The sequence below is a fragment of the Carcharhinus amblyrhynchos genome, chromosome 18 (assembly GCF_965287045.1).
Source record: "Carcharhinus amblyrhynchos chromosome 18, sCarAmb.v2.hapA, whole genome shotgun sequence".
Lineage (NCBI taxonomy): Eukaryota > Metazoa > Chordata > Chondrichthyes > Carcharhiniformes > Carcharhinidae > Carcharhinus > Carcharhinus amblyrhynchos.
Genome location: NC_137341.1, coordinates 11,738,546 through 11,764,436, shown reverse-complemented (window position 1 = coordinate 11,764,436; position 25,891 = coordinate 11,738,546). Strand labels below are relative to the sequence as shown.

The 25,891-nt window shown below is 43.3% G+C and overlaps 1 protein-coding gene across 1 annotated transcript in view; it reads left to right on the top strand.

Annotated features, from left to right (window-relative positions):
• LOC145354849 (uncharacterized) overlaps positions 1-25,307 on the top strand; it is an 87,081-nt gene extending 61,774 nt beyond the window's left edge. The window contains exon 3 of the mRNA XM_080206386.1: positions 25,261-25,307. Within this exon, the coding sequence (XP_080062512.1) occupies positions 25,261-25,288 (28 nt within the window). The 3' untranslated portion in view covers positions 25,289-25,307. The remainder of the gene's footprint in view (positions 1-25,260) is intronic.
• Positions 25,308-25,891: the final 584 nt, after the last annotated feature.

Genomic DNA, 25,891 nt, shown 5'->3' with positions numbered 1-25,891 from the left:
AGATCAATTAGTGAAGAAAACGTGTTTATTTTACTCTCCTTTTTGCTATAGTCACGTATTAAGCTGGACAATGTCCAGTGTTCCTCAGGAGGCTACTGTCTATATTCATTAATAAGTGTTTACTATACCAACTTTGGTGGGTTACATGGGTAATTATATTGGTTATATTTCATTCAGTCTTATCAGTCTGACTACTCTACTAACTACATTCGATAACATACTTTGAGTGCCATGCTGGTTTCACTCCATCTTCCATTTTGAACCTGCTTCATCACACGTATTTCAATTACAAGTATTGTAATTGAAGAGCAAATTCTCTTACACAGCACACCTCATGGATGGACATGTCACTTGACCAATGGTAGGAGTGTTAAGATGGGGCAATGAAGGCAGGGTGTCATGTGACAAAACATCCAGGAATCCAGAGATGGTAAGCCTCGGTAACAAGGGCGGAGTGGGAGTAAGACTGTAAGGTTTCGGATGTGCTTTACTATGTGGTCTAATTATCTACTTTTTATGTGCAAACTGGGACAGTGAGTGTAAAGAAGCAATTTGCAAGCTAAACCCTGTCCTGTTTATAACACAGCTCCATAATATAAATGGAACGCAAGCCAAGCAGACAGAATAAATTTCAGTTTGCTGTGAAACTGCTTTGCAGGAACTAAACCTCCCGTTGACAATAAAGAGTGAAAATAAACATCCTCTGGCACCAGATGGTGTTTAAGGGGCCTTGTGTCTGCTTCTTAGGCTCTCACATAAAGTAGAGCTACGAGATAGAGGTGGAGGGGGTGGGGACAGGCAGAGTATTGAATGGCTACTGGCATCCCTCACGTGAACCACTGCCTCCAAGTAAAGGAAATAGCCAGTGAAAGGAGATAAAAGGGAGAACTGATCCATATGGTTAAAGTTTTGAATTGCAAGCGCCTTCTGTTTGAGATGTCCAATCAGTTTGTGGTCCATTGAATTGTTAAGGAAATCAGGTGTTGGCATCCTACTGAAATACGCTGACAAGACGTATTTAAAGATTTAAAGATCGTTAGCAAGAGGGTAAAGTTCCTGCTTTTGAATTGTCTGCAAAGTAATCCCTTTTTTATAAAAAAAATTCTTTTGTGTGTCACTAACCGGGGAGGGGGGAAGGGTAGTTCTTCACAAGTGTATCACAGCGCCTGTGTGGTGATTTGCTGGGCTCACACTCCTGTCAGGGGCAGACCCCATTGTGGCATTCAGTAAAGATTTGGAGGGCTACACATTCATTTCAAAGTGCAGCCTTTATTCATCAGCCAAATGCAATGTATCAAATATCAACACATCAATTTGTGGAAAGATTATTCTATCACAAGATCTCAAACAATAGAGTGTATTGGATAAGAAAATATAAACAATTTAGGGAAATGTAATTTCTGGGCTAGGATTATTTTATGTTTTCCCTGGATCTGTATCATGGGATAATGGGAATTTTTGATTTGCTAGATATCTGTTCAATGTTCCTGTGTCACCCAAAGTTCATGCTCAGCAACAGTACTTCGTAAAGGCTTTCTTATTCAATGGAGGTGAAATGGTTTGATTATGGATGGAGTTTGAAGCATTAACGTCTGACTTTATTTTCAATTGATCTTATGCACAGAAACAGGCCTGTTCTAGCTCCAGACAGACTTCCTCCCAGCCTCCTTCATCTCACCCCATCAACGTATCTTTTTATCCCTTTCCCCCTCATGTATTTATCCAGCTACCCCTTAGATGCAGCACCCTCTGTGGCAGCCAGTTCCACATTCTGGTCTTCATGATACTCCTGCAAATATAAAATGGAAAAATATTGTTTAGTGAACTGTTGGGTCTGGACTTGCTCCTCCCTCGGAGAGAGCTGTCGGTGCCCAATGAACTGCATGGTAACATGATTCACTGCCATCAGGAGAGTGGGGGAGGGGGGGAGAAAGCTGTTAACCTGACAGACCATTGTTAATTTTGTATGTGGTTTGCCCCGAGGGTTATTTTTCTCCCTAGGAGGGTGGGAGTTGAATGCTTAGGCTGTCCTTTCTTTCATTTCAAGAACATTTTAAGTGAGGAGGTTCGACATCCTGATCCTCAAAGTACTTTTTGTCCTCTTTGTCAGCCTTTGTGAAAATTCTTTGTGAAGTGCCATGCAGCAGGATGTCTGTCACTGCTGGATTTAACTGGGAATCTGATGCATTCCCAATTTGTTTAGGTTATTTGCGCAAGTATCACCAATGCAATGCACGTAACCAGGAGGGAAGCGGGAATCATTCTGGTGTGAAGTTACTGAGATTACAGCCACATTTTTCCTCAATTTCAGCCGATTGTCTCTTGCACATCAGGAAGACCAGGCTGAGGGAGTGGGGCAAGGTGATGAAGAGGGGTAATAAAGGGGCTTCTGCAAAATACATACACAATCTAATGCACATAAGGCCATTCAGATTCAAGTGGGTGACCTCAGGCTACGGATGGTTGCAGTTGGTTGACTCCATTGTGCTCCTTCACTGCAGTAAGGAGACGCTTTAAACTGAATCTCCATCATTTGCACATACATTCCAGCTCAAAATAAGTAAGGCGCATGATGATTTAGTTCAATTTTTTGGGCTGAAATCAGACTGTTTCAATTCTTTCATTATTTCTGGCTAAGATCAAGCCCAAGGTGGGGTGCAATGTCTTGTCTTCTTGGATCTTGTATGTCCCTGTTGTAAGGACCGTAAATTAGATTCAGTTTGAATTTGAATTGGTTTTTGGAGCTGATTGGCTTTGTAACCCTGAGAAAGGAATAAAATTTTTAAAACTTGTGTTTTCTTAAAACACAGGGAACCTGCAGCAACACGTTATCATCTTTAAGGATCAAATAACATGATGTAACTGTGGCTCCTCCTCTTCCAGATTTAAATAAAAAGATGAATTAAATCATTATAAACCTTGACTGGATAATATGTATGTCGATTCTGAAGCTAAAATCTGACAAGTGGCAACAGACAATTTAATTTTTATAAAATATATGAGCTGGATGATACCAAAGGCTATAAAATGAACAGGTTTCCGAGAGGCAAGAACACAGCAGTCCCCCTAGGTGATGTTTGTGCTTGCAGATAGCTGTGAGAACATCTGTCTGTGGCAGCTGTGTAAAATTGGTTCAATGTGCAGAATACTGAATGCAATATTGCACAGATCCATTTTGAGCTTCTAGTTCACTGCAGTTTTGAGAGGGTACAAACTGGATTAGCACCAGGTCACTGCCAGACACAAAGTGCCTGAATTTTCCCAGCTTGTCCTAAAGACACACTTGACCTTCTCTCATCTCTTGCTCTGTAACATAATATATCATAGAATCACAGAATCGCAGAAGGAGGCCATTCGGTCCATCAAGTTTGCACTGACCACAATCCCACCGAGACCCTATCCCCATAATCCCATGCATGTACCCTAGCTAGTCACCCTGACTCTATGGGACAATTTAGCATAGCCAATACCCCGAACCCACACATCTTTGGACTGTGGGAGGAAACCCATGCCGACATGGGGAGAACATGCAAACTCCACACAGACAGTGACCCAAGCTGGGAATCGAACCTGGGTCCCTCACACTGCGAGGCAGCAGTGCTAACCACTGTGCCAGCATGCCACCCATTAAAATATGGAAAGTAAATGAAAAAGAATCATTTCTTGTTTGTTTTCATTCTTTGTCACATCAATTTTCTCTGCCTTCACCTGGTCTTAAAGGAGTGGTAATGATATCAAGATGGAGTAAGTAGACATACCATTGATGTTGGAGCTCCATTTTGAAAACCAGGTGACTGGTTCATTAAAATGAGGCCCCGACTGTTTGCTTGCTGGTGAAAAAAATCTCTATTCAAAAAAGAACAAGCAAAATTTCCCAGTGTCCTGGCCAACATTTAGCCCTCAACCGATATGTCCAAAGCAGGCCATCCATCCACTCATTTATTTCTTTGTTATTTGTTGGATTCACTGGAAAAAGTTACTTCACTGAAAAAAGAATTGTTTGGCTGCAAGGAACCTGGGATGTCCGAAGTTCTATAAGTACTATATGAATTCAAGTTTTCTCTTTCCAGGTCAAGGAAGTACCTCGACAACATCAACATCAACATCAACATCAAGCACTTTTAAAGCAATAAAATGTCTGAAGTTCCTTCACAGGAGTGATATTGAGTAATATCTGTCCATGAACTCCTCTCTCTTGTAACAGAGTGGAGGAGACAGGGCAAACAGATTTGAGGTGATCGGTCGTAGTAAAGAGGCTGGGTTATCTTTGCTTTGCAGGGTGATCCTGGGAAAGCGAGCAATTTTGGCAGATGAGAGCAGGGCTGTATAGTGCTTTATATGGTCCACCGAGTTGCCATATTGTTCAAGTCTACAGTGCAGAAGGAGGCTATTCAGTCCATCATGCTGATTCTTGAAAAGAGATGTCCAGTTTATTCCCACATCCATGCCCTCTCCCAATTTCCCTGCAATTTTATCCCCTTCAAGTGATTGTCCAGTTACCTTTGGAAAGTTATAATTAAATTTGCTTCCATCATACTTTCAGGCAATGCCTTTGTGCTCAGAACAACTCACAACATGAAATTGTTTTTCCCTCATGTCACCTTTGGCTTGTTTGCTAATTATGTCCAATTTTGTCTTGAAGTCCTAAAAATGCAGTTGTTTGATTACGGCAAGACCAAATCACAGGATACATTCACAATGTAAAGTGCAGAGAGGTCAGTTTGAGGTCAGGATACAGACATTTACATTTCAGATGATCTCAGAAATGACAGGAGGGAGGTTGTCCAAGGAGTCTGAAGCTGTCAAACATGCTGAAGACACACCTTTTATAAAAACAAATAGGTGTAATTAAACCCAGCACTAATTAATACTGCAACACTGTTTCCCAGCCACGCCTAGCAACCCTTTTGTGGGACATTTGTACAGACACACATCAACGTACATTTTGTTGACATCAGGGCCAAATTCAACTTGTATTGCCTGATGTTAACAGGGCCACACTTGCCACAAAATGGGATAAGTAGCCTCAACTCTCCCAATGTGACTGCCAATCAGCATTTTAGATCAGTAGAGGGTCAGAGCGTGCAGACTCCAATCACTTCTGCTGGTGAATGAGGGGAAGGTGCCAAGGTAGATTTGATATTTTGCAGGCATGGAACTCTGGAACCCCACATAAATAATCTGGGCAAATGACCCTCCTCACCTTGGACAGGTCCCATGTAATCCCCCAAGAGGGGATGGTTTTTTTTTATATACAATGAGTGGTTAGATGTGGAATGCTAGCTCAATGGACACAGATTCATTATTACCCTTCAAAAGGGAATGGAATAAATCTGAAAACCTCATCCTTGAAAATCTGCCATTACACAATTAAGAGAAAAGTACCTCCCTGAGAAATTGGCCATGCTCCCTATCCGTACTCCCCTTTGGGAACCAGTGTAATTGTCATGAAGCAGCCTGCGGGAGCTGGAGGCTGTGTATGTCCTTCAGGGACTAGCCTGTCTATCTACTCGTGTCCATCCCAATACTTTCTACTGAGTGAATTACAACCTTAATCATTGACTCTAAACCTCTCCAGGGTCCTGAAATATTGTGTAGTCCTGTTCACATCTGCCAGCTAGTATTATCTGTTTACAAACAGTTTTACCATTTTGGATGTAAAGAGGAATTTCAGAGTATTTTCAATCTACTTACTCCCTTCTGTGCCTCACACTAGATTTGAAACATGAGCTACCATTAAAAATGACTAACAGCTGAAAGCTTCTAACATAGACACCAGCAAGTATAACCCCATCCCCTCCTCCAATGTTCTGTCCTGTCCAGACTGACCTATCTTGGGAATTGATTTCATGGGCTTCAGATACACTCTGGTTCTCCTTCAAGCATGGTCCCAGACAAGGCATGAACATATATGAAAGTGAACATTCTTCATCCATGGCAGGAACTGTCTTCAACACTGGAAACCCTCACCTGAAATCATAGAATCCCTACAGTGCAGGAGGAGGCCATTCTGCCCAGCAAGCCTGCATCAACCACAGTCCAACCCAAGCACTATTCCCATAACTGCATGTATTTACTTACCCTGACAATCTATGTACTTGATATTCCCCCGACACTAAAGGGCAATTTAACATGGCCAACCCACCTAACCCACACATAGAATCATAGAATCCTTACAGTACAGAAGGAAGCCATTTGGCCCATCGAGTCTGTACCAACTGCAGTCCTACACAGGCTCTAACCCCATAAGCCCACATATGTACCCTACTAATCCCCCTGACACTAAGGGTCAACTTAGCATGGCCAATCAACCTCACCCACATGTTTTTGGAATGTGGAGGAAACCAGAGCGTCCGAGGGAAGCCCATGCAGACATGGGAAGAATGTGCAGACTCCACACGGACAGTCATCTGAGGCTGGAATTGAATTGAACCTGGAAACGTGGTGCTGTGAGGCAGCAGTACTAACCACTGTGCCATCGTGCCGCCTGACAAGGGATCAGTAACAGGAACATTCCTTTCAATGCTGAATCAATGGGACACCAGCTGGGCTCAATGGGCTCAGTGCAGGCAGATATTTAATTGAAACAGATGTAAAATCAATCGCTCTGCTTAGGCAATGGATTATTGCAGAGTGCGTCTGCCAGGCAAGACTGTTGTGTTACATTATGCTGATGCCGATCAAAAATTGTCATTTCATTTTTAAAAGTAACCCAGTTAGGTATTGCTAGATTTTTCATTGACAAACAGCAAAACCCATCTGGAACAGCGTTCAAATGAAAATGATGGCAGTCCAGAGAAAGTTCACTAGGTTGATCCTGGGTACGGAGGGTTTTCTTATGAGGAGAGGTTGAGTATATTAGGCCTGTACTCATTGGAGTTTAGAAGAATGAAAGGTGACCTTATTGAGACATACAGCATTCTCAGGAGGCTCGACAGGGCAGATGCTGAGAGATTGTTTCCCCCATGTGGGAGAGTCCAGGACTAGAGGGCACTATCTCAAAGTAAGGGGTCATCCATTTAAGGAGGAATTTCTTCTCTCGGGGGGTAGTGAATCTGTAGAATTCTTTACTGCAGAGACTGGGGTGTTAAGTATGTTCAAGGCTGACATGGGCAGATTTTTAATCAGTAAAGAAATCAAGGGTTATGGGGATAAGGTGGGAAAGTGGAGTTGAGGATTATCACATCAGATCAGTCATGACCAAATTGAATGGCAGAGCAGACTCGATGGGCTGAATGGCCTACTGCTGCTCCTCTGACTTATGATCTTTCTGCACATTATGTAATGGGGCGTAACTCAACTTTTGTTTATAGACAAACTCTGTAAGAATTATCTAAACAAAATCCTTCTGTTTTGTTTTGGCTCACCTAAATCCGTTCCTCCCATGCAGGAACCTTTAACCTGCTGCCTAGTCACATACAAAGTTGAATATTTTCAATTTTAAATTATTACTGGTCAACTTTCCTATTTATATCGGACCTTCAGGTGGGATCAGGCTACCTGAACTGCTGATGCATGATCACTTTCTCAGAAGTTGCCAGTTCTGGTTGGATATATTCCTGGAAATTTCGTCATATGATCCTGGTTTGGGACACTACCTACATGGAGTTTGCATATTTTCCCTGTGTCTGCGTAGGTTTACTCCAGGTGCTCCAGTTTCCTCTCACAGTCCAAAGATGTGCAGGTTAGGTGGATTGGCCATACTAAATTGCCCCTTAGTGTCAGGGGGGCTAACTAGGGTAAATACATGGGGTTGTGATGATAGGGCCTGGGTGGATTGTGGTTGGTGCAGATTCAATGGGCCGAATGGCCTCCTTCTGCACTATAGGGATTCTATGCGTCTATCCCTTACCTCCATTGGTTATTCAATCACAGCCTTGTGACTTATCAAGTGAACATTGAACAGATGTTGAACAATTTCCCCATCAAATTTATAATTAATAAATGAAAGAGCTGAAAGAAAATTTAAACACACTACAAATTTTGTTTCTGAAATGCCTCTATGATTTTTCTTCTCAGTGGCTTGCAGCAGTGTCTTGGAGATGAAGTTTTAAGTCTGGGGGCTGCAGACTAATTCTGGAAACTTGGCAAATTTAGCTGTGATGGTTTATGAGGCTGCTGCAGATTCTGCCTCCGTGGGAGGGAATGTGGATAATCAGACGAGGGATTGAATTTATTTGTTAAACCTAAATACTTTTAATCTTCCTGCGCTGGGCAAAGATTTCCAACCTCTCAACCATCCATAACAACATTAAATACCAGGAAACCACTGACACTTTTTTTTTGACCAGCATTGCTGAATTGAAAATAACATGAACTACACTGCAGGTAGCAGTCCTGTTATTTGCATTCTGTTATAACACATCCTCTACACCTCGGCACAGTACGCGCCTGATCTTACATCTGACAGACAGTTCTGCAAGTTGTGTGGAGCAGCAGGGAGCTAACAGAATTATTTATCTGCCCAATCTTTCTGAACCACCTAGTCATTTCACCATGAAGAATACACAAGAAAAGGAGCCCTTCCTTCAAGACTATTTTTGGATATGGTGTTAATAATATGTTGTAGTGTGCACTGTGTTATGGGGCATAGACGTTCACGAAAGTGTGGGCAGGATTTTCTGGCACTTCCTAGCTTTCTTGTCTACTGAAGGTGACCCCCCTCCCTGCTCTTTGCCCAAAGGGTGGTAGCAATGCAGGCCCCATCACTGGCCATTGACTTTGGTGGGCCTGGAAGAGCCTGTTGGTGGCCAATGGTGAGCTGCCTCCACCAGTAGAAAAGCCTGTCAGGGGTTGGGGGAAATCCCAGCCTATGTTTGCCTATTCTTAATTTCTCACTGTTTGTGAGGGCCAAGAAACAGAAAAGGCACATCTTATTTTTGTGACAACTGTATCAGACTCCTATCAAGCTTACCATATATATGCATTTTGTTCCTAACATTTCCTTGTCGCTAAGTTGAGTCCAGTATTCTCTATTTTTCCAAAGCTTTTCCTGTGCTCATTGGCCCACATTGATCCCTCGTGTGGCAAAACATTTATTTTAAAATTCTTATCCTAATTTTCAAATGCCTCCATGGAATCATTCTTTCTCTGTAATCTCCAATTTTACAATCTGCAAAAACCTGTGTTTTTCTAATTCTGGCTTCTTGTGTACTGATGTAGAGATGCTGGCGTTGGACTGGGTTAAACACAGAAAGAGGTCTCACAACACCAAGTTAAAGTCCAACAGGTTTATTTGGTAGCACAAGCCACTAGCTTTCGTAGCGTGGCCTCTTCCTCAGGCTTCTCACCTGATGAAGAAGCAGTACTCTGAAAGCTAGTGGCTTGTGCTACCAAATAAACCTGTTGGACTTTAACCTGGTGTTGTGAGACCTCTTATTGTTCTTGTGCATTCTCAATTTTGACCACTGTCAGCCATGCCTCCAGCTTCCTAGGCCCTAAATTTTAGAATTCCTTCCCTAAAGCTTTTGGCTTCTTTCTCCCACTTCCTTTACAACACTCTATAAAACCTAACCCTTTATGTGACTCAGTGTCAAATTTATTTTGATTTGCTTAGCGAAAAGGTCATAGAATCCTCCAGTGCAGAAGGAGCTCATACAGCCCACTGAGTCTGCACTGACCACCCAGGGCCTATCCCCATAACCCCATGCATTTACCCTAGCTAATGTCCCCAACACCAAGGAACAATTTATCATGGCCAATCCACATACCTTTGGACTGTGGGAGGAAACTGGAGCACCCACAGAAAACCCACACAGACACGGGGAGAATGTGCAGATTCCGCATGGATAGTGACCCAAGCCCGGAACTGAACCTGATTCCCTGGCGCTGTGAAACACAGTAAAAAGTCTGACAACACCAGGTTTTAGTCCAACCTATTTATTTGATAATATTCTCACAAGCTTTCGAGGGGACAGCCTCTTCGTCAGGTGAATGGAGAGTTCTGGCCTCAGACAGAGCATATAAAGCACAGACAGTTTAGAGATTACTGATTAAAATGCGAATCCTTACACCTACTTACTGCTGTGAAACAGCAGTGCTACTACTGTGCCACCCTAAAGGATATTGTTTCTGTGATGTTGTACAACCTCAAAGGTGCTATGTAAATACAAAGGGGTTGTTGAAAGAATTTAAATAGGCTAAATTGGCTTACTATCCTGTAATAGAAACCAATCATTAAGACCAAACCTACCCCAATCCTTTGCCAGTGCTAAATTGCCACTATATTTTAACAAAATACGTTTAGAACTCAGAATTTCAACAGTGATTTGAACAAAAGGGCTTTTTGAGATGATTCGGCAGTCATTGCTATCGGCTGCTACTCTCGATAAAATACTGCCATTCCAGAGCAGGTGGAAATGAAAAGTGACACTCTGCAAGCAGTTAATTGTCTGTCTCACTATTTTGCTGGAAGAACTCCAATTTCAAAGGGTTAAGGTTAACACTCCCTAAAGATACAGCTCAAGACATTGGGCTACTTTAACTCGGAAACAGTGACCTCAAAAAGCTTTTGAAAGGGGTGGTGGCAGTGGCGGGCGGGGGAGGGGAATGGGTGGCGCGGATTAGAAAGGCTGAGATGAAAGCTAACTTTTGATGGAGTGGAAACTGCTGGATAAAATGACTGAAGCATTTCCCAAGGTGTGGGAGCTGGGGTCCTGTCAAACTGATCCTGACTCAGCCCTTTTCCTATTCCGCAGCCAACGTGAACAGGAAAAAAAGGCAAAAATAGGGATGCCAAAAATAACAAGAAAGAAGGAAACTGTTGCTATCCTTCACAATTGATAAAGCAAAAACTGTTGAACACAACTATTGGGCACCTGCAAAAATGACCAAAACACGAGAGGGGAGAAAACTTTCAAACTGAATGCCCTAACAGTCATGTAAACTTGTGAATGCGAGCAAATCATAGCTTAAGTTATCGAAAAATACTTGGAACATTTTCCTAAAGAATTTACATGTGAAATGACAGTGTGCTTTGGATACCATTTCATGAATACCAGCCAATCATCACAATGACTGAGAGAGTTCTCCCCACTCCCCGCCACTGCACCAGGGCCAGAGGGAGAATTTATAGCACCCAGTCCTCTTTCCAGGCCCCCATTCCTCCCCATATTCTATTTGTGAGATAATTATGGATAACAAAAGCCGTCTTGCCCCAGTTCATATCATCTATTCAGAATGAGATCCGAACAAACAGATTATGAACAAGAGCAGGCCATTCAGCCCCTCGAGCCTGTTCTGTCATTTGACAACCCTGTTTGTGATCAGAACTCCCACCCACCTGACGAAGGAATAGCCAGTTCCGAAAGCTATGGCATTTGCTAGAAATAAACCTGTTGGACTTTAGCCTGGTGTTGTGAGACCTCTTACTGTGCTTACCCCAGTCCAACACCGGCATCTCCACATTAGTGCACAAGAAGCCAGAATTATAAAGACACAGGTTTTGGCAGACTGTGAAATTGGAGCTTACAGAGATACAGTGATTCCATGGAGTCCACCCACTTGACGAAGGAACAGCCAGTTCCAAAAGCTCATGGCATTTGCCAGAAATAAACCTGTTGGACTTTAACCTGGTGTTGTGAGACTTCTTAATTTGATAACATTGCCAACATTATACCAGTGACTGCAACTCATAAGTACTGGCTGGAACTTTCCCATTCCACCCGCCATGGGAATCAGAGTGGGCGAGGGGTGGACCATGGAAAGATCTGTTGATTTTACGTCTTTGGAACAAGTGAGGCCATAAAATCACACCCAGTGAATTGGTTGTGAAGTGATTTGAGAATTTGTCGAGATTTTCTGTTCTTCCCTCCGCCCCATGGTGTGTTTTCCGCCAAGGTCTGTGGCCGTTTGTATGCGTTGCTTGTTCTGCAGCTTGGGAACCTACCACAGGGGGTTGACTTCAGCAGGACTGGACGATTCTGACAGCAGGAAGGGCTGGAAAATCCTGCCCACTGTGAAAAGTGCTATCTAAGTGTAAGCTTTGTCTTTCTTTCATTAGACTGGCATGTATTCAGCAGAGTGTCCATACCAAAGGTGAAATTTGAGCCCTAATGCTGAGGATAATCACAGAGAATCATCCTGAATTGGACGGGTGAGGCTCACAGAATGGAATTCTCCATTGGCAATGGGCGGGATTTTACGAACCTTGCCCAAGTGAAGTCATAAATTGACAGCTATTCTCCCAAATGCCTTATTGACATATAAGTATCAATATTGTATGGCCTGTGGAACACTAATTAAGACAGATGCTTATCATTATGTTTTGATTATGGGAGATGCTTTGTTGTTATATATTTTTGCAGTATCTTCTGTGCCTTGGTTCAGTAAATTAAAAATCGTAAAAGATTACACAGAGTGATGCATGCCTTACAGAAATGACAAGGTTACAGAAATTATATAAAATCTATACACAAAACCAGTATTTGGAAAAGATTGGTATGTTAAAATTGAGGTAATAAGATACATTTAAAAATGCAGCTCAACATATTAAACTTATACATATTCCTAAACATAAAAATCAAGGGAACTACATCATTATACAAACTGATTGCAGAACTTAATTCTAAGACAAAGATATTGTGAAGGGAAATGACTGGTTCTCTTTTAGTGCATTACAGATTAAAACTATACAAATTTTGGATATAAGGCTGAATGTTTAACACTCCATTGTTGTTTTCTTACACAATAGGCCTTTCTAACTTCCCTCTGAGTCATTGGTATGAAGTACCACTGATACTTTTTAATTGCCAGGGCATATGATAGTCCTAGACTCGGACTACTCAACCATAACGGTTTTGCTCTGTAATTAGACCATGAAAGTATAACCTTACACGGCTTGGGGCCAGGTGGTGTTTCTCACTTCTTAAGTGATGATACAACTGCGAACAAAGAACTATTCATGTGATGTTCTCATGTCCAACATTGACCACAATTAAACAGAATATTGTATTGGGTCAATTGATGAATGAACTTCAGTTACTTAATCATTACACATAACTAAAGTACAAACTAACTGTAATCATTATTAGATCTAAACTTTTCTACAACTCTACTTCATAGAACCCCAGATATAAAAAGTGAATGACGTCATGGAGAATTTTTGACCATTGAAATAAGGACTTTCACCGTCATTAGTTAAATAGGGTGCTCAGCTTGCCAGCAAATATTTGATTTGGATTAGCTTATAAAAATGTCAGTCATTGAAAATAGCATTTAGAAATGTAACTGGATTTTAGTTAGAAACATTAACATTTATTAATAATTGAAAATTGTATTATGTGGGCAGAAGACCAGTTTGGAGGTCAAAAGAGACGCAAAATTGCAAATGGTCTGGTTCATTGTGAGGCAGTATTCAGGGAGGATGGTGAAATTGGTGGGAGGGTGTGGACCTTGTAATGGGAGGGTGTGGACCTTGTAATGGGAGGGTGTGGACCTTGTAATGGGAGGGAGTGGACCTTGTAATGGGAGGGAGCGGGGCTTGCAATGGGAGGGAGTGGAGTTTGTAATGGGAGGGAGTGGGGTTTGTAATGGGAAGGAGTGGAGCTTGTAATGAGAGAAAGTGGAGTTTGTATCAGGGATCACAAACTATAATTTTGATCTTTCCAGTGTTTAATTGGATGAAATTTCCAGTACAGGACAACCATCCAAACAACACAGGAGCAATGAAAGGATCAAGAGAGATTACGGTGAAATAGAGTTGGTGTCATCAGTTTACATGTAGAATGTGACTTGGTAATTTTGGATAATACACAAGCCACTAGCTTTTGGTGTGTTGCCCCTTCATCAGTCACCTGATCAGTCCCCTATTCCACTCACCTGACGAAGGGGCAGCGCTCTGAAAGCTAGAGGCTTGTGTTACCAAATAAACCTGTTGGACTTTAACCTGGTGTTGTGAGACTTCTTACTGTGTCTAAGGTCGAGCAGAATACAATGTGGACTCCCAGATGAGTGAAGTGGAATTTAAACAGGACTGCTCTACTTGCATTCTGTATGTCAAGCCCAAGCCCTCAAACATTTATCTTACCAGCGCAATCTGCGGAGAAGAACATGAACTCATCACAATGTCAGTGGAGGATAATGCGGGTAATCTCAGCTCATCTAGCCAGAAAGAAGCAATAGCTCCCATCTCTGAATTCAATTATTCCTAAATGACTACACATTGCTTTTGTCTATAGAATATGCTCAGAATTCCACTCCAAATATTGATCACTATTCAGACCAAAAAAAACTTCCTGCACTTATATAACATCTTTCAGAACCTCAGGATCTCCATTGGTTCTGTTCGCTGTATCTAGTTGGTTAATGGACATGTAAGTACTAAACCTAGCATGGTGGCTATGAGTGGCCAAGAGAGGTAGGTGGGGAGACACGCCTTTCAGAACCCTGGGACCTCCAAAAGTGGGTTACACAAAGTACTTTTCAAGTGTAGTCACTGTTGTACTGTAGAAAACACAGCAGCTGATTTGAGCACAATATGTTCCACAAACAACAATGTGATAGTAGCCAGATAATCTGTTTGGGTAATGGTGATTGATGGATAAATGTTGCCTAATAGGTAAGCCATCTATTGGCTCAGATGTTTCAATATGCTAATGGATGCCTGGGCTGTCAGCCAAAAATACATAACAAGGTAGAAATTCATCAGAGTAGTGAAGCACTTGAAGCCCAGGGTAACATTGTTTGAGTGACAGCTCGAGCACTCTGACCTTTTCTGTCAATTGCACAGTGTTTTCTTTTACAGAAGATAAAGATGTTTCAAGAATTTGCCGTTTCGGTTATTGATATTTTAAAGTCTGGATGATTGATACTTTTATTAGCCTGTAGTCAAAAGGAGTTATTTTTAAGAAAACAAAAAGTTAGGAATGAATGACTTTTTCGAAAGCATTGTTTCATGCAAAGTATAGGATTCATTGCTTGTATATGATGCATAGAGATAGTTAATAGGCATTTAAGTACTGTAGCTTGGCATTCTGGATATGAGGGGCTACAATTTGGCCTTGGAGGGAGTGCAGAGGAGGTTTACTAGGCTGATGCCAGAGTTGAGGGGGTTGAGCTATGAGGAGAGGCTGAATAAACTAGGCTTGTACTCGTTAGAGTTTAGAAGAATGAGGGGAGATCTCATTGAGACGTATAAGATGATGAATGGGATGGATAGGATAGAGGTGGAGAGACTCTTCCCGCTCAAAAAAGACAGTAGGACTAGGGGGCACAGCCTCAAGATAAAAGGGGGGCGGTTTAGAACGGAGTTGAGGAGGAACTTCTTCACTCAAAGGGTGGTGAATCTCTGGAATTCTCTGCCCGTTGAAGTGGTGGAGGCTGCCTCGCTAAATATTTTTAAGACGCGGGTTGATGGGTTTTTGATAAGAGAGGGGATTAAGGGTTATGGGGAGAGGGCGGGAAAGTGGAACTGATCAGCGACAGATCAGCCATGATCTTATTGAATGGCGGGGCAGGCTCGAAGGGCTAGATGGCCTACTCCTGCTCCTATTTCTTATGTTCTTAAGGGATAGGTGGGGGCATACCTTGGCATGGGGAGCACAAGGAGGACCTTTTGAACTTAACGTTCAATGTGCTGTGAGGTGCTGTGAACCACAATTAGGTTGATAGGTTTTTGATAGGCAAGGGGATTAAGGGTTATGGGGAGAGGGCGGGAATGTGGAACTGAGCCACGACAGATCAGCCATGATCTTATTGAATGGCGGGGCAGGCTCGAGGGGCTAGATGGCCTACTCCTGCTCCTATTTCTTATGTTCAATTCTTTGAAAAGCCACCTGTCTCCATGAAAACAACAGAGGACTAGGACATACCCATCCCTGCAATGGTGCAGTCCAGATCTGGAGTGCTTACAACCTGAATCAGCCCACACCCTTAAAAGACACTCCTGGAAATTGGGAATGGGATCAGGATACTCAGTATCAGATCCGGGCTGCAATTTTCAGCCTTTCATGAGTTTCCTCAGTTTCATGGAAATCCAGCTCCCAATATCAACAACTAAACTTGTCTTATGTCTGCATTAAGATTGCTCTGTCTTCTTTATTGCTAGTGCCTGGCAGATTAATGCAGCCAACATAGCTCTAATGTTAGCTTCGACCCTTGGTTTTACACAGCCTGAGAGGGAGAAGTGGGTGCTGGTTCCAGATAAATCAAAACTCATTGCAGTATCGTGATTTGTATTGGACTTACTGTATTGGATTTAGTAGCATGTTGTTATTGTTAAATGTATCATAACACCATGCGGTGGGAATGAATAAGTCCATAACTGAGTTAGATGTTGATATAATATGGTATAGTAAAAAAATCAAGAGCAAGCACTATCTGCCACTGAGCTAAAACTGATGCACGAACAAGAGATCAAATCCACGCTTTCTTCAGTATTTATGGATATGCAAATAATTGTTTTCCAAACACAAAATGTCATATATTGTGTGAACTGCATCAATTAAAATATTGAGAAACCTCAGAATTTTCACTGTCCTAAAGAATGTCATTTACAGTTAGCTGAGATAAGAATAAGCTTTAATGTGCATGAGTTTCTCCTCTGCTCCAGCCGATCATTATATAGATTCTTTTTTTGGCTATTTTTGTGTTAGTTTATTTTTCTGTTCCTTTAGATGTTTTACTGCATTAATGGGATAAATGCAATTTGTCGCTGTGGAGGCAAGCTGGAGCTCTAAAAACAGGAACTTTGAATTCAGAACAAAAAGATGCAAATCAGATTGAACAAGCCTCAAAGCTCTCATATCACAAGCTTCAGCAGGTCACGGTGGGTCGGAAACCTGGGCACAGGCTCGATTGCCTGAAATGTTGTGTGCTGCTTCTCTACATTCTTAAAGCTAGACTGATTTGGAAAAGTTGGCATTAAAGTTGTGGATTTTTTTTGCATTCTGCTGCATTTGTTTTAACAAGTGTTCCCTCAAGCATTGCCACTTGCTATTCAGTTACAGTTAAAGCTACCAAAATGCTGAGGCTGGGGGCCCACTGCAGGATAAGGGATATAATTTCCTGAAGATTTTCACCGAGTTGGGCCAACAAAGGAGCATTTTAAAAATGGCAGGCAGGACAAATTCCAGGATTCCAGCTTCCATTTTCTGTTACTGGCAATTTTTAGCAGTTTGGGTTAAGGGTTTGGTTTGATTTATCGTTGTCACATTTATTAGTATACAGAGAAAGGTACTGTTTCTTGCACGCTATACAGACAAAGCACACCGTTCACAGAAAAGGAACGGAGAGAGCAAATGTAGCGTTACGGTCATAGCTAGGGTGTAGAGAAAGATCAACTTAATGCAAGGGAAGTCCATTCAAAAGTCTGACAGCAGCAGGAAAGAAGCTGTTCTTGAGTTGGCTGGTATGTGGCCTTAGACTTTGTGCAGGCAGTCAACCTGCACACAGCATTCCCGGCTCCATTGCGGAGGATTTAAATCCCACTGCAGTGTTTGCAATTTTATTGGAGCTGGATTCCTGCTGTGAATGCTACCTCTTGTTAGAGGTGTGAACAATGGGGGAATCCCGGTCCCACTTGAGTAAAAAAAAGACAAAGAAAGTCACCCCCTCCTGGAATTCTTTAAACACAAAACAAACGTTCTTTCAGTTTTGATAGTGTGTATGTCCCTACAGACTCAGGGAGTATAAAGAATCATGAGGTAGGCTTGGTATCTCGAAACTGGAAGCTCTTTATTAGAGGCGTGCACTTTTCCACAGTTGGATCTGCTCAACTGGGCCCCACACTAGGGATGAAGTAGAAATGGTCAAGAACTTCAAGTCTTTAGGGGCCCAGATCACCGATAAGCTGTACTGGTCCCCCCCATGCCAACACTGCTGTTAAGAAAACCCACCAACGCTTCTACTTTCTCAGAAGACTAAGGAAATTTAGCAGGTCTGCTACAACTCTCACTAACTTTTACAGGTGCTCCATAGAAAGCGTTCTTTCTGGTTGTATCACAGCCTGGTATGAATCCTGCTCTGCCCAAGGCCATAAGAAACTACAAAAGGTCTTGAATGGAACCCAGTCCATCACGCAAACCAGCCTCCCAACCATTGACACTTCCTGCTGCCTCGGAAAAGCAGCCAGCATGATCAAGGACTCCACATATCTCTTCCATCTCTTCTGTTGGGAAAAAGATACAAAAGTCTGAGATCATGTACCAATTGGCTGAAGAACAGCTACTTCCCTGTTGCAATCAGACTTTTGAATGGACCTACCTCGCACCAAGCTGATCTTTCTCTACACCTTAGCTATGACTGTAACACTACATTCGGCACTCTCCTTTCCTTCTCTATGAAGGATATGCCTTGTCTGTATAGCGTGCAAGAAACAATACTTTTCATTGTATAATAATACACGACAATAATAAATCAAATCAAATCTAACTAATTGTCCTGGGTCATCTGACCCGCATTCTTAAAGGGGCAGTCCGTACCTCAAACACGAACATACAATATATACACATATCACAGGTAGTTGGATGTATTTTAACTGTAGTGGTTGTTCATCGCGTTCTGTCCTGAAAGGAGACCGTTACGTTGATCAACAACATGCCAATTTATGTGCTCTGGGAGGAAGAGGCTTGAGGTTTGAAAATAACCCCTAATAAGTGCTCACTTTTATTGATGAGTTTTATGAACACAGCACAGGATATTATGGTCAGGAGGTTACCATCACAAAGTCTCGCTTGGGGAACCTGATGAATGAGTGTTGATTAATTTTCTTTCTATTTCTCTAACTTTTTCTCAGAAACACTAGTCTATGGTTGGAAAGGCAGCAGATACTGTCTGATCCCCTGCCCAAGGCTGTTCTGCATGTGTAAGCCTTGACACTGAGTGCTAGCAGGCTACACAGCTACAGAGGAAATCACAAATGTCCAATCCCACCCACAATTAGCAGGCAATGACAGGCCTAGCACATCCTGTGAGGTCATCGGGAACACAGGCAGGGTTTCCCAGTTGCCTGCAGCTAATTGTAATAGCTCCACTCAGCTCAAAGATATTAACCCCAGCACAGACTAAAGAAAGAACTTCCCTTTATATAGTTATGTGACTGCAAGACATCTCAAAGACAGTGACAGATTTGAAATGTAATGTTTTAATGTAGAAAGTCAGTCAGCCAATTTATGCACTGCTAGTTCCATCAAACAGCAATTAGATCATTCATCTTTAAGTGTTGTTTGATGGGTTAAATCTTCATAGAATCCCTACAGTGCGGAAGGAGACCATTCAGCCCATCAAGTTGCACCTACAATCCCACCCAGACCCTATCCTCTTAACCCCACGTTTTACCCCTGACACTAAGAGCAATTTAGTATGACCAATCCACTCAAACTGCAGCTCTTTGGACGGTGGGAAGAAACCAGAGCACCCAGAGGAAACCCTGCAGACACAGGGAGAATATGCAAACCCCACACAGACAATGACCCAAGGCCTGAATTGAACCTGGGTCCCTGGTGTTGAGAGGCAGCAGTGCTAACCACCATGCCACCGTGGCCAAACGACATGAGGAGAACTCCCTTCCCCTAATCTTTTTCAGATAGTGTCATGCGATCTTTTACCTCAACTGAGAAGGCAGAAGGGGTTGTGGTTAATATCTTATTTGAACTATAATATAATGTCCAACAGCAGCGTTTCCTGAGTATTGCACTGGCAAGTCAGCCTGGATTATCTGCCCAATTTAAATCCACATCCTTCTGACTCAGACGTGACAGTGCTATCATTGAGTCATGGATTGAATCTGAGGCCTCCTCCTCTATTGTTCAGTGGCTTCCACCCTGATTGTCAGGAAGGCTATTGGGAGTGTTCACCTTCTTACGTGAATAGAATTGTAAATATCCAAAACCATTTGATTGGCATTGAAAGTGAAGGCATTGTTGTGATAATACTCTGAGGGGAAGTGTTTTCAATCTATGTTTTGTCTCCTTTGAAACTGTGAAATAAATCTTATTAACAATCCCTCTTACCTGAGAGGAGACATTTCCAGTTCTCCCAATCGGAAGGTGACTTCTTGAAGACTGTTTGTGTCAGTCAGAAAAGAAAGCTGCTTGGGTGATGTATGTGGTAAACCAACCTCCGTTCGGGCAAAGTAGTGATTGATGTTCCACAACTGCAGTACAGAATGTAGTGAAAGTTGTTTAAAATGTTGAGCTCTTCTGCATGTTGCCTGAGGAATTTCTTTGCGTTTCCTCAATTTTCTTTTATTTTCTGAAAGTGCAAACTCTTCTCAAGAGTAAACCTTGACACCATCATATTCCCATCACTCACCATTCCGCACTTCCTGGCACTCCAGACTCAGACCTAATATCTAGATACTCCACCTCACACTCACATACATTTCAGTACTGCTTGTCTCACATCCATGTCCTGCTTTTCCACCTACCTCCAGCTATTCAAACATGGTACTCCATCCAGGCAGCCATTGATGGAGTCTCCAAGAGTGGAAAATGTGGTGATGTGAGTGACCCAATTAGGTGGGAGCAGAACTTTCAATTTCCCAACAGTGGGTTGAGAAAGGCAGCAGTTGTTGAGCCTCATGCTGTTCTGTGGTGGGTTCCCATATCCTAGAATGCCTACAGTGTACAAGGAAGCCATTCAGCCCATCAAGTTTGCACCGACTGTCCAACAGAGCATCCCATTCAGCCCCTATCCCTGTAACCCCACGTATTTACCTAGGGACACTAAGGGGCAATCTAGCACGGCCAATCCACCTAACCTGCACATCTTTGGAGTGTGGAAGGAAACTGGAGCACCCGGAGGAGACCCACACAGAAACATTGAGAACGTGCAAACTCCACACAGACCTGAGGCCGTAATTGAACCCAGATCCCTGTTGCTGTACACATGTATTATGATGTGGAGATGCTGGCTTTGGACTGGGGTAAACACAGTAAGAAGTCTTACAACAACAGGTCTACTTGTTAGCAGAAGCCACTAGCTTTCGGAGTGCTTGCTGCCCTTTCATCAGATGAGTGAATAGAATTCCCACTCACCTAATGAGGGGGCAGCAAGTGCTCCGAAAGCTAGTGGCTTTTGCTACCACATAAACGTGTTGGACTTGTTGGTGTTGTGAGACTTCTTACCACATGTATTATCACATGTAATACATTTTCATTCCATTAACATGCATTTTATAACAAAAATACCTTTATTTATTGAGTGGACTGAAACTACAGTATAACTTTTAAGAAGACTGGCAGTGATACTTTTAAGTGAAATAAACAGCAGTTCTTAAATTGCAAATGACAAAACTATCGGAAAGGTGTTTTGCCATTTGTAAGTAGCCCAGGGGACATTTAGCTTAAATGAGTATGAATGGCTCATCCTCTGAACCATTCACAAACATGAAGGCATAATCTGTGTGTTCAAATGGGTGTGGATCAATCCATTGAACTCAAATCACTTTGGACAATGAACCCCAGCTGATAAGGAGGCTCCACCAACCATTAGTCTAATCACCATAGACAATAGACCCAGGCTGAGAAGAATCACCTTCCTCAGGCCATTCAAACAACTCACAACAGTAAACGGACCTGGAATGAGTGTTCCCCAGCTTGCTATAATCATATTTAATCACTGGTTAGTTTGTGAATGCATGTCATTTGATAGCAAGCTTACACTTTGAGGCATATTTTCCCTTTCCACCTGCCACAGGAATCGTAGTGGAGAGAGGCGGACCATGGAAAGATCTGTTGGCTTCAAGCGGGATTTTCCAGTTTCAGGGCAAATGTGGTCGGAAAATCCCGCTCTTTGTGTTAAAAAAGAAGCTGCATTGCTTTTCCAGAGTTGGACTCAGAGAGTGGGTAACAGTGAAAAGAGAATTCATGCTCCCTCTCTTTCTCTACTGCCACTATGCAAGTATGTATCTGACCAGCCAAACACTGCAAGCAGTATCTTCAAGGTAGACCAAACAGCTGCTGATTTCAGAGAAAGAGACACAGGTTGCCCATCAAGTGTTTTAAGTTGCCTCTGCACAGAACCTGCAAAAACCTTCAGACACAGCCTGAAGCCATCCAATGCATCAGCCCACAGGATCCATAGAAGCAAAATACTGCAGAAACAAAAACAGAAAATGCTGGAAAATCTCAGCAGGTCTGACAGCATCTGTGGAGAGAGAATAGAGCCAAAGTTACCAGTCTGGATGATCCTTCATCAGAGCTCTGATTTTGTTAGAGGGTCCATATATTACTGACGTCCTTCTGGACATTGAAAGAAATTAACTGACCTTCTCTCCTTGTAACCAACTTCTGTGTGTGTGATTCTCTTAGATGTGGGAATGTGAGCTGGAATGTTTCCTAAAATTATTTTTTATCTCCTGGGTGTTAAGGACAATAAACACTATTTCCTTGTCTTTTAAAACTTACAAGAAAACCCAGTTGTGATTCTCCCATCCGCGCACGCCACTTTTCTGGGGGGTCCGGCTGGGAAATGCGGATCTGCGGCCTTGAACTGGGATTTGCGCATGCAGGAGGAATGCATGTGTATCTCCCAGAGCCGGTGAGCAGTTGCCAGCCAGACCACCCTGGAAACTAGCGGGAAGGCAGGTAAGTAATTTAAATCTTTTAAAAATCTATTTAAAGTATGTAGATTTGCTAATTATCAGGTTCATTCTGGCGGGGTTCAGCCCACCTCCCCACATTTGGGAATGGTGCCCCCTGGACATGGGCACTCTGGCAGTGCCAGCCTGTGCCCCTGGCACTGCCCAAGGGGCAAAGTGTCCATGCCCGGGGGCACCTTAGCATTGTCCATCAGGCATTGGGCAGTGCCAAGGAGGGTCAGGGCCTATTGTGGGCAGGACCTAGAGGCGAGGATGGAGGGATCCCGTTGCCATTCTGCATTAGGATCGGTCTGGGATGGAGGGAGGCCAGCTATCGGGGTGAGCTAAGGGGAGAGAATGGTGGTAGTCTGCCGCGGTGGGAGGGCCTGCCTCCCTAGGGTGGGTATGACCCTGGTCATACCACAGCAGGTGGTGTTTGCTGGGGTGAGAGGGGTGGGCTAGACATCGGGGCACACTGGGAAGGGGGGGGTGGTTGTCCGTGATAGCCCAGGAATTGCTGTGGGGGCCGCGATCGGGCCAAGGTGGGGGGGGGGTGGTTTGAAGGGGCAGCACTGCAGGGGCCCCGGGCTGACCAGCAATTGAACTGGCCAGCAAATGGGAGTTTGACAATTTGGGGCCACTGTGCATGTGCGGAGTTCCAGAACAGTCAGACTCCGGCGCGAATAGGCTCCTCCCCCCACCCCCGCCCGCCCCCACCGGGTTTTTAATAAGATTCATGATTGGGACCTCTGCAGTGCACAGAGTGCAGAGATTCAGGTGAGAAGCTAAACTGTCAGAACTGTTATGATGTAGAACAGCTTTGCCACCAATTCAGCACTTTTGGGAGATGTATCTTTTGAGTCAGAGCACTTAAACAGTTAAATACTCACTAAAACGTCTGTTGCAGTCAGCCAAGAGGCAGAATGAGAGGGAAGCCATTCTACCTTTCCTTCTGGCCATAGCAAATTATGTACGTGCTACCTTCAACCTAAAGTGGTGCATGAGAATCTTGTCACACCCGGTTTACGTTCATTGGAAGGTGACATGAAACAATCGACCTTCTGAGGTCAGTAGCTTCCCCATGTTTAACTCTGTGGCATGAGGGAGGGGAACAGGATACTGGCAGCTTGGACCAGGAAGGGTGAATTATTAGTGAGGGGGGGAAGGGGTGGTGTGAGATCAGGCACATCCAGGAGTGGAAGAGGGAGGAGATAGGATGGGTGTGGTGGGGATTATGGAAACAGTCAGCAAAGGAAAGAAAATGAGGAGCCTTAAGGGTAGTGTCAGTACTGTTCACCTGTGGATCCATCTCAGGCTGTCAGAGTCCATTCAGTGCTTTGTATTTACTTCGAGCCTTCCTGCCAAGATTGATTTTAGACAATGTCCTTTCTGATGCAGGAAAGGGAGGGCCAGCTGAGCCTGTAAGTTCAGCCATGTCCCAGAACGATGAGTACAACACTGGACACTAATATCAACAATCAATAAAGAGTGAATGCCAAAAACACAAGAAAGAAATATGCCTAACCACAGAATCTCCATTGTGCAGAAAGAGGCCATTCGTTTCCAGCCAAAGAACTGTGCCCTCCATCCTGTCCTCAGAACCCCACACATTTTCCATGACCAATCCACCTAACTTGCATCTCCTTGGATGATAGGAGGAAACCGGAGTACCTGGAGGAAACCCATAGGGAGAATGTGCAAACTCCACACAGGTTACCCAAGGCTGGAATTGAACCCAGGTCCCTGGCGCTGTGAAGCAGCAGTGCTACCCACTGTGCCATGTGCTGCCCTGACTATTTCCAGTAAGCAGCAATGTGAGCCAGCCATGAGGCATGCCAGTACATTTAGCTCTCTGACTAAGCTGGTCTCAACACATATAAATAAAGTGAAAGTAATACAACGTGAATCAATTAAATTTGGTGCTCTAAAATAGTATGTTAACGGCAATGGAGTTGGGCAGGAAAGTTGTGCTTGTGATGAAGAGCTTCCCTGTTGACGAGGTGGCTCTTTTATTGTCCACCTGTGTCTGTCACATGGGCCTGAATTTTCACTCCTGAGTTGGAAAATTCCTGACTCCTTAAACTTGACTCGGGAGTGAGTGAGTGTGCCGGATCGTCTGATTTTTGCTGTCAGACAAAAAACAGCTCTCACACTCTTCCACCATCCCTCACGCATTCCCCACGCCCCATCCATGCCCCATCCATGCCTCCACCCACCCATAATGGCCCCTCTTTCCCCCCATGCCAATTTTAATTGTAATGACGTGGGCATCAGAAAAAGTGGAAGAGTTGCTCATTTCCTGTTGGGAACGAACTATTGCAGTTAAAATTCCATCTATTACTTGTGCGAGTCTTGGCGAGTGTTGTTGGCTAATTTAACAGTGTGGCATCTCCCAGCTGAGCCCAATACCATTTCACTCAACATGGATGGGGCATGGGGAATGCGTGAGGGATGGTGGAAGAGTGTGAGAGCTGTTTTTTGTCTGACAGCAAAAATCAGATGATCCGGCACACTCACTCACTCCCGAGTCAAGTTTAAGAAGTCAGGAATTTTCCAACTCAGGAGTGAAAATTCAGGCCCATGTGACAGACACAGGTGGACAATAAAAGAGCCACCTCGTCAACAGGGAAGCTCTTCATCACAAGCACAACTTTCCTGCCCAACTCCATTGCCGTTAACATACTATTTTAGAGCACCAAATTTAATTAATTCACGTTGTATTACTTTCACTTTATTTATAGGGTTGACAGCCAATGGTCAGGGGTATGAATCCTGGATGATTTCCCATTGTAAAAAGTCTGACAACACCAGGTTTTAGTCCAACCTATTTATTTGATAATATACTCACTAGCTTTCGGGGTTACCCCCTGCGTCAGGTGAATGGAGAGTTCTGGCCTCAGACCTGAGTCTGAGGCCAGAACTCTCCATTCACCTGACGAAGGGGGTAACCCCGAAAGCTAGTGAGTATATTATCAAATAAATAGGTTGGACTAAAACCTGGTGTTGTCAGACTTTTTACTGTGTTTACGCCAGTCCAACGCCGGCATACCCACATCATGATTTCCCATTCCCAACCCAAGGATGTTGAAGACAATTATAGAGTTCCTGCAAGCGCTCCAACTGAAACTAGCCAAATCCATACTGTACTAACCAGAGATGGGGCTCACTCTGACTTACCAGGAACATAAGATACCCTTTTCAGGATGTATGAGGTGAGAATTAGAATTATTTCTCACTCTGGTAATATGGCACAATTTCACATTGTAATCTTTGGATTGATGAAATATTAATTGGAAAGTTTTTTGCAGGTTACATCAATTAAAAACGAAACAAGCGTTCATTGAGAGGAACTTTTGGTTTGCCAGTCTGAAA